This window comes from Cynara cardunculus (genome assembly GCF_001531365.2).
Source record: "Cynara cardunculus var. scolymus isolate 2C chromosome LG 17, CcrdV1, whole genome shotgun sequence".
Classification (NCBI taxonomy): Eukaryota; Viridiplantae; Streptophyta; class Magnoliopsida; order Asterales; family Asteraceae; genus Cynara; species Cynara cardunculus.
The window spans coordinates 6,509,577-6,519,440 of NC_037544.1; the positions used below are offsets into that span (position 1 = coordinate 6,509,577).

General features: G+C 34.1%; 2 protein-coding genes across 2 annotated transcripts in view; both read left to right on the top strand.

Annotated features, from left to right (window-relative positions):
* The window catches only part of LOC112500566 (L-type lectin-domain containing receptor kinase IX.1-like), a 4,421-nt gene extending 157 nt beyond the window's left edge, over positions 1-4,264 (top strand). Inside the window, exon 2 of the mRNA XM_025104070.1 lies at positions 2,090-4,264. Coding sequence (XP_024959838.1) covers positions 2,090-4,169 — 2,080 coding nt within the window. The 3' untranslated portion in view covers positions 4,170-4,264. The remainder of the gene's footprint in view (positions 1-2,089) is intronic.
* A 2,111-nt stretch (positions 4,265-6,375) lies between these two features.
* On the top strand, positions 6,376-8,459 carry LOC112500925 (L-type lectin-domain containing receptor kinase IX.1-like). The gene has a single exon (XM_025104542.1). It carries the CDS (start codon positions 6,376-6,378, stop codon positions 8,452-8,454), a length of 2,079 nt encoding a protein of 692 aa, XP_024960310.1. The 3' UTR covers positions 8,455-8,459.
* The last annotated feature ends 1,405 nt before the right edge of the window (positions 8,460-9,864 follow it).

The following is a 9,864-nucleotide window of genomic DNA, read 5'->3' on the forward strand; positions in this document are numbered from 1 at the left end:
GAGGGATCAGCGAGGGAATGTGTTTTTTGTCATTTCCCTCGCTGATCCCTCGCTGATCTGCGAGGGAAAAATTCCCTCGCTGATAGTCGTCGCTGATACCTGGTTTTCTAGTAGTGTTACAGAATAGAAAATGTTTATTTTCTGTATAATTTATGAAAGGCTAAATCTAAAAGATTCAAATAGTTCTAATTTGATTTAGTCTGACTCCTTATTTATATAGTCGGAATTACTGATTGACTATAACTCAAATAAGGTTTAGTAATCATCTGTAACATAAATATAATTATCTTAAACTTTAATATAATTACACATACTTACAGTTACAGATAACACTGTAATTATCATAATCACTTTCAACACATATTTTCATAGTTATCCTCCAAGAATAATTATATCCATAATCAACATGATTTAATCCAGGTTTCTACAAATGGAAGCAAACGTATTTTTTGTATGCGATTCTATAGGTTTACATACTCCCCAACAGTATCCCGTGTGACACGCGTCGTGGGCATATACTAACTTACAAAGCTTAATCGACAAATTAGGTCCAATGCATCGAGACACATCCCGATTTCTATGTTTCATTTTATTCTTTATCTATGTCAATATAATACAATTTTATGTGATTTTGAGAAAACGATAATGTTTTTAATTTTGAATAAGATATAAATTTGAAAATATCATAAAATTTTGAAAAAGATATATCAATATTAATATCAAATTAACTATTTAAAAGTTCTAATTTTTTTGTAATTTCTTTAATTCAATTTTTTTATTATAATTTAATTTAACGTAACGAAGTAATTTAATAATATAATATATACTATATTATAAAACATTTGACAAAAACTCTTAAAAACCATTTTGTATGCATGAAGTACTGCATATTGATGCATATTACTTAAAATTCAAGATTGCAAGTAAATTATATATAAGTACAACTTATTAAATCTCCATGTTTAAATTCGTATAACTAATTGCAGATAAACATAATCAAATAGAGGATAAACATTTCATTTTAAAATATAAAAAATCTAATACATAATTAGAATAATTATCGAGTTCTAACAAAGTAATTAATTATTATATTTATTAGAAAATTATATTATTAAATCAAATATAAATTACTTCGTTATTGAACCTAAATTAAATTATAGTAAAAAATTGAATTAAAAAATTACACAAAAATGAAGAATTTTAAATAGTTAATTTGATACTAATATCGAAATATTTTTTGTTAAATTTTTATGATATCTTCAAATTTATATTTTTTTCAAAAATAAAAACATGTTTTTTTTCAAAATCACATAAGACCATACTATAACATCGACTGAAATAAAAAATAAAATGAAATATTAAAATCAAGATGTATCTCGCTGCATTGCACGAGTACCCTTCTAGTTCTTTATTAAGATAATCATTAAGTATTCCATTAGAACTCAATGATTATCCTAATTATATTTAAGATTTTTTATATTTAAAATGAGATGCTTATCCTGTATTTGATTATGTTTATTTGCAGTTAGTTACACGAATTCAAAGATAGAACTTTAATAAGTTGTACTTATGTACAACTTACTTGTAATCTTTAATTTTAAGTAATATGCATTAATAATCAGTACTTTGTGCATAAAAAATGGTTTTTAAAAGATTTTGTCAAATATTTTATAATATAGTATAGATTTTAACATAGTTCTTGAAGATATTTCTTATGAAGTTTAATTTAAAAATGAAAAGAAAAAAGAAGATAAAAGGTGATTAATGCAATTTCAAAAAAGAGAAGGGGGTTGTTGGTAAAATTGGCACCCATCTTTTTAATGGTGGGACAGGTTTGGGATGGTGGCTGGTAGAGACTTAATAGACAAAGAGATTCTTTCCACACCTAAATAGAGACAATTTATTATGACCAAGTCTTCAAATGAAATTGCGAGCTTGACTTTTGACACTTTCCAAGATCAGAAAAACTCCAATTTATAAACCCATGTATCAAAGATCCATCTCAACAAAAAAGCATTGCCCAATTTCATTAATCGTCTCTTGTACTTACATGGTTTAGTTGATATTCATGCAATCATGGTGTTTCCAGATACAATCTGATTGCTGGTTACTTCTTTCTTTTCTTGATCCCTTATGTAGCTTCACTCCGTTTCGATTTGCCAAATATCGGTCCAGCGAATCAGAATCGGGAGATAATAACAGAAGGTGATGGAGCTTATATCTCCAGCAGTGGAATCCAGGTGACCCCAGATGAAATTGGAGATCGGAGAAGGAAAGCAAGACGGGCGAGATACTTTGAACCGCTTCATCTTTGGAACAACGCAACTGGTGAGCTAGCAAGTTTTGCTACCAATTTCTCCTTTGTCATTGATTCAAGGTCAAATGGGGATTACGGTGATGGCCTCACATTCTTCCTTGCTGAGAATAATTCTATGATCGCACGCGGTGCAACTATGGGGCTTCCGATCGATCAAGACACCATTGTGGCAACAAATCGATTTGTTGCAGTGGAGTTTGATACTTATGAGAACAATTGGGATCCAAGAGATTCTAACAATATTTACATAGGTAATCATGTAGGTATCACCATAAGCAATCTCACTGGTAACTCTCTCACCTCTGTTAGATCTCAAGGATGGTTCAGCAATATAACTGGTGGGGCAACTTGTCAAGCTTGGATCACATATGATTCTATTTCTAAAAACCTTAGTGTTTCCTTCACTGGTTTTCGAAATAATACAACTGTACATCAAGATGGACTTTATTACACCATTGATCTAAGAGATGTGTTAACGGAAAGGGTCATTTTTGGGTTTTCAGCAGCAACTGGAGCTTCATTCCAGAAAAACAATGTTAAATCTTGGAGTTTCAGTAGTTCGGATATACAAAATGATGAAATCGGCAGCCTGCCACCAAACCCCGGCCCAGATCCAGTGGGTGACAAAAATAGCAACGTGGTTGACAAAAATAGCAACGTGGTATTAATAGTTGGATTATCTGTTGCAATCACTTTTCTGGCGGTGGCTGCCTTTGTTTTGTGGAGGAAGAAGAGAAAAAACAAGGAAGATGAAGTTGAAGAACTCGAATTTGATGTTGAGATGAACAAAGAATTCGAGATGGGTACAGGGCCTACAAGATTCTTTTACCACGAATTAGCTCAGTCGACCAGTAACTTTGCAGAAAATGAGAAACTTGGGGAGGGAGGTTTCGGTGGGGTTTATAGAGGTTTCTTAAAAGATTCGAGAACATATGTAGCAGTCAAACGGGTGTCCAAGACTTCCAAACAAGGAATCAAGGAGTATGCATCAGAAGTCAGGATCATTAGCAGATTGAGGCATAGAAATCTGGTTCAACTCATTGGCTGGTGCCACGAGAAAAGAGAACTACTGCTTGTTTACGAGTTAATGGAAAATGGAAGCTTAGATTCACATCTCTTCAAGGCAAAGAGCTTGTTGACATGGGGCACAAGATATAAAATTGCACATGGCCTTGCTTCTGCTTTGCTATACCTACATGAAGAATGGGAGCAATGTGTTTTGCATAGAGATATCAAATCGAGTAATGTGATGTTGGACTCAAATTTCAATCCAAAGCTTGGCGATTTTGGGTTAGCAAAGTTGGTTGATCATGAGAAAGACTCACAAACAACAATGTTGGCTGGAACCTTGGGTTACATGGCTCCTGAATGTTTAGTGACCGGCAAGGCAAGCAAGGAATCAGATGTGTTTAGCTTCGGAGTAGTTGCATTGGAAATAGCTTGCGGAAGAAAACCCATCGAGTACAAGGTTCAAGAAAGACAAATAAGATTAGTAGAATGGGTTTGGGAGCTGTACGGGACTGGGACTCTTTTAGAAGCAGCAGATCCACGACTTGGGTTGGATTTTGAGGAAGATGAAATCAAACGTCTGATGATCGTTGGGTTATGGTGTGTGCACCCTGACTCAGACTTTCGCCCATCGATGAGACAAGCTATTCAAGTACTTAACTCCGAAGCTTCCCTACCCATTCTCCCCTTAAAGATGCCAGTGGCGTCTTACTTGCCCCTTCCAATTTCTTCATTATATAGCGTCGATTCGTCAAGTAGCATCTACAACACAGATTCTTCAAAGCAAACTACAACTTCATCAACTACTTCTCCATCTGTGTCACTGTTGCATTCAATGCAATGACATGCATTAAATTTCAGTTTATCAACAACCTTCTCCGCTCAGAAAGTAGAGCTTTTGGTTTGAGTTATAATATTTTGACGATTGTTATTCAGCATCATAAATGTGATACTTGACGATGCCTTTTCAAGTAAACTTCAAAGCGCTTATATACAACACCTATAATCATTAGACACTTTAATATAAAAAAAAGGTAATATGTTAACTTCATAATATGCATTTTCAAAATCATTATTGTAATTTTCACTATTAGAAAACTGCGGATTTCCGACGGATTCCCGGTGGACAACATAAAAGTCAACTTTCGTTGACTTCAGCCAGAAATACGCCGTTATTTATATTCCGGCATTATTTCCAGCGGATTTCCGACGGATTATACAAATTAAATATTTATGAAATTATTAATTTTTTTTACAGTAAGTTACCGCAGGATTTTTGATTATTTTTTTAAGATTAACGTCCGTCGAAAAATAATTAAAGATCAAAATTTATTATTTAAATTACGGGCGGATGCCAACCGGTAATCCACCGGTAATTTAAAATAATAAATTCTTCAAGTTTTTTTTAAAAAATATACTACTGTTTTCCGGTGACTATTTTCCAGCAGACTGCTCGGTTAATCTCAGCAGTTTCCGCCGCCACAGTAATGAATATTTGTTTGCTTTGGAACAATTTAGTTTTCGTTTGGAACAAGTGTGTACTACTTTTGCCAGGATAGTTGTGTCGGACATTTCTTGTTTTTAGTTTAATGTATGATGTTTAACGACATTTCATTTTTTTTAGTTTGTTTTTAATATTTACAAGATCTACAAGTTTTAAATATTTAGGAAAAGTATTTTCTAGAGCTGGGTGATTTTTCGTCCGGTAGATTACCGGCGGATTTATTTAAAGAATAAAAATAAGAATTTTAAAAATTAAATTAAATTACCGGCGGATTTCTGGAGGACACTTTCGCCAGTAATTTAATTCATTTATTTAAATCTTATTAATAATTTCTTAATTTAATTAAGATTTTTTTAAATAAACTAAAAAAAGTTGGCTAAATGGCTGCCCAAAAACCAAAAATCCGCCAGTAAATCTATCGAGAAAAGAATCACCGGCCTCTCATTTCCCGGCAGCTATATCCGCCGTAAGCTCTATTTCTCAACGGATGACAGATATGGCCGTCGGAAAAAGTGACTGGTTTGGTAGTGTTTGAACATTAATATCATATAACATTTGTTTTAATTTTTATACTAACCATATTTTTATATCTTTTTCCCAGAAAAATTCTTATTATTTTAATATTTTAAGCATAAGTTTTGAATTTTGACAACAATACAAAAACGTGTTATATAAGTCAATAATTTGTCATACTTATCAGCAGATTAGTAACATCTTTCTTATAATTTAAACAAATGTTCTAAAACATGAGTTGAAGGATACTCGCATAATGCAGCGAGATATATCTTGATTTTAATGTTTCGTTTTATATTTTGGGTATATCGATGTTATAATGCGATTTTATGTGGTTTTAAGAAAAAGAAAAAGAAAATGTTTTTTTAATTTTTGAATGAAATATAAATTTGAAGATATTATAAAGTTTTGAAAAAATAATCGATATTATCACCAAATTAACCATTTAAAAGTTTTTGTTTTTGTATAATTTCTTTAATTCAACTTTTGATTATAACTTAATTGAAGTTTAATAACGAACTAATTTATTTTTATTTTAAAAAATAATTTTTTTTAAAACAATAATTAGGTATTTTGTTAGATTATGTTTACCTATAGTTAGTTACAAGAATTCAAACATGGAGCTTTCATATGATGTATGCATGCACATTCTACTTATAATCTTAAATTTTAAGTAATATGCATCAGTAAACAGTACTTTATGCATAAAAAATTATTTTTAAGAGTTTTTATTAAATACTTTATTATATAGTATAGATTAGGTTCTCCCAACCAACATTTCTTATTTTTCCCCCACTTAAATCGCGTTGACAATTTCATCTTAACTAAGTCTTGATTTGAATTTGCCAACTTGAAAGAAAGAATCAAAGACTACTTTCTTATTTTTTTCTTGATACTTTCCAAGATTAGAAAAACTCTAATTTAATCCCACCACTAAACCTATATATCAAAGATCCATCCTAACAAAAAAGCATTGCCCAATCTCATTAATCTTCTCTCGTACTTGCATGGTTTAGTTGATATTCATGTAATCATGGTGTTCTCCAGATACAATCTGATTACTAGTTACTTCTTTCTTTTCTTGATCTCTTATGCAGCTTCACTCAGTTTCGATTTGCCAAATATCGGTCCAGCGAATCAGAATCGGGAGCTAATAACAGAAGGTAAAGGAACTTATATCTCTGGCAATGGAATCCAGGTGACCTCAGATGAAATGGTAGATCGTTCCCAGATAGCAGGACGGGTGACATACGCCCGACCACTTCATCTTTGGAACAACGCAACTGGTGAGCTAGCAAGTTTTGCTACCAATTTCTCCTTTGTTATTGATTCAAGGGATAGTGGAAATTACGGTGATGGCCTCACATTCTTCCTTGCTGAGAATAATTCTATGATCACACGTGGTGGAGCCATGGGGCTTCCAACCGATCCAGTCACCTCTATTGCAACGAATCGATTTGTTGCAGTGGAGTTTGATACTTATAAGAACGATTGGGATCCAAGAAATTCTAACAATAAGTACATAGGTGATCATGTAGGTATCACCATAAGTAATTTCACTGGTAACTCTCTCACCTCTGTTAGATCTCAGAAATGGTTCAACAATATAACTGATGGGCCAAATTGTCAAGCTTGGATCACATATGATTCTATTTCTAAAAACCTTAGTGTTTCCTTCACTGGTTTTCAAAATAATAGAACTGTACATCAAGATGGACTTTATTACACCATTGATCTAAGAGATTTGTTAACAGAAAGGGTCATTTTCGGGTTTTCAGCAGCAACTGGATCTTCATTCCAGAAAAACAACGTTAAATCTTGGAGTTTCAGTAGTTCGGATATACAACATGATGAAATCGACAGCCTGCCACCGAACCCCGGTCCGGATCCAGTGGGTGACAAAAACAACAAAGTGGTATTAATAGTTGGATTATCTGTTGCAATCACTTCTCTGGTGGTGGCTGCCTTTGTTTTGTGGAGGAAGAAGAGAAAAAACAAAGAAGATGAAGTGGAAGAACTTGAATTTGATGTTGAGATGAACAATGAATTCGAAATGGGTACAGGGCCTACAAGATTCTTTTACCACGAATTAGCTCAGTCGACCGGTAACTTTGCAGAGAATGAGAAACTTGGGGAGGGAGGTTTTGGTGGGGTTTACAGAGGTTTCTTGAAAGATTCGCGCACCTATGTTGCAGTCAAACGGGTGTCCAAGACTTCCAAACAAGGAATCAAGGAGTATGCATCAGAAGTCAGGATCATTAGTAGATTAAGGCATAGAAATTTGGTTCAACTCATAGGTTGGTGTCACCAGAAAGGTGAACTCCTACTTGTTTATGAGTTAATGGAAAACGGAAGCTTAGATTCGCATCTCTTCAAGGCAAAGAGCTTGTTGACATGGGGCACAAGGTACAAAATTGCCCATGGCCTTGCTTCTGCTTTGCTATACCTACATGAAGAATGGGAGCAATGTGTTTTACATAGAGATATCAAATCGAGTAATGTGATGTTGGACTCAAACTTCAATCCAAAGCTTGGCGATTTTGGGTTAGCAAAGTTGGTTGATCACGAGAAAGGCTCACAGACAACAATGTTGGCTGGAACCTTGGGTTACATGGCTCCTGAATGTTTAGTGACCGGAAAGGCAAGCAAGGAATCAGATGTGTTTAGCTTCGGAGTAGTTGCATTGGAAATAGCTTGCGGGAGAAAATCGATAGAGGACAAGGCTCCAGAAAGACAAATAAGATTAGTAGAATGGGTTTGGGAGCTGTACGGGACTGGGACTCTTTTAGAAGCAGCAGATCCACGACTTGGGTCGGATTTTGAGGAAGATGAAATCAAACGTCTAATGATCGTTGGGTTATGGTGTGTGCACCCTGACTCAGACCTTCGCCCATCGATGAGACAAGCTATTCAAGTAGTTAACTCCGAAGCTTCCCTGCCCATTCTCCCCTCAAAGATGCCAGTGGCGTCGTACTTGCCCCTTCCCATTTCTTCATTATATGGCTTCCAAAACGAGTCGTCAAGTAGCATCCAGAACACGGATTCTTCAAAGCAAACTGCAACTTCATCAACTGCTTCTCCATCTGTGTCACTGTTGCATTCAATGCAATGACATGTATTAAATTTTAAGTTATCAACAACCTTCTCGGATCAGAAAGTAGAGCTTTTGGCTTGAGTTATCATATTTTGACGATTGTTATTGAGCATCATAAATGTGATACTTAGACGATGCCTTTTCAAGTAAAGGAAATACATATGTCGATAATTTGTCAATACTTACCGGCAGGTTAGCAACATCATATCTTTCTGACGACATATGATACAAGAGTAAATAGTAAAAGTTTTTTATTCTCATTTATTTTTTAGGTTTTTACTGATAAACTAGAGCTAGTCAAAGGGAGTGAAAGTGAATGAAGACAACAAGTACAATGATAAAAAAATGTAATTAGTTTAAAATAAAGACGAAAGTTAATGATGATTTGCAACTAATGAAACAAAATATAACTTGCTCTTAAGTTTAATATAAACAAATATTTTAAAACATGATTAGGTTCCTAACAACTTTTATTTCAAATAAATAACTTATATTTATTATTACAAGTCATTGAAGGTTTACGCTACAAGAATAGTCAAATATGAAAGAAAAAAACACATGGCGAGGCAGGGACGGATCCAAAAAAAATTTTAAACGGTAGCACCATTTGACCAATAAAAAAATTATATAGGAAATTTTTTTCAAACAGTAATTCTGTTTGACTATAAGAAACAAATATACATAATTTTTTTAAACGGTGGCACTGTTTGATTAAGAGAATGACATTAACATGATTCGGACTTGGGTGTAGGGTGAAATAAAAGTCTTGCAAACCAACTTTACCAAATAAAACTTGTTCTCATTGTAGTCTCAAAATAAATACGATGACACACAACAAATTAATACGGTTGCACTGTTCACGAAACCTAAATTTTTTACCCCTTTCGGCGGAGAAACGATACGGTGGCACGTGTCACCCATAGCACCTAACTAGGTCCGCCCATGAGGCCAGGTCATATATGCATAAAATAAGTTAAAATAGTCATTTCTCTCGTATAAATTGTTCTTCTAGTCATATCTTTTCATTATTTACCTAAATATCACTATATTTGCAAATCCCACTTCCGCCACTTACGGACCCAGCTAAAAGACAAAAAAAATTATCAAATTTGACACAGGTCCATAATTGTAACGGTCAGATCTGCAATTACGACGGCCGATTCTACAATTTGATTTTTTTTGTCTTTTAGCTATGTCTGCAAATGAAGCAAATGATTTTACGGAGGTAATGTTATGTCTAAGAAACAACATTTAACTTAAAAATATCATACATCATTTTTCGTTTATGGTTGTATACTCGCTAGAGATGGCCAAAAACCGGTCCCGGGCCGGTCCTCACCATTCTCATAACCGGCCATAACCGGTCCCGGTCTCGGTCCCGGTCGAAAATGATAGGACCGGTATAGGTACTTTATAACCGGTTATGGG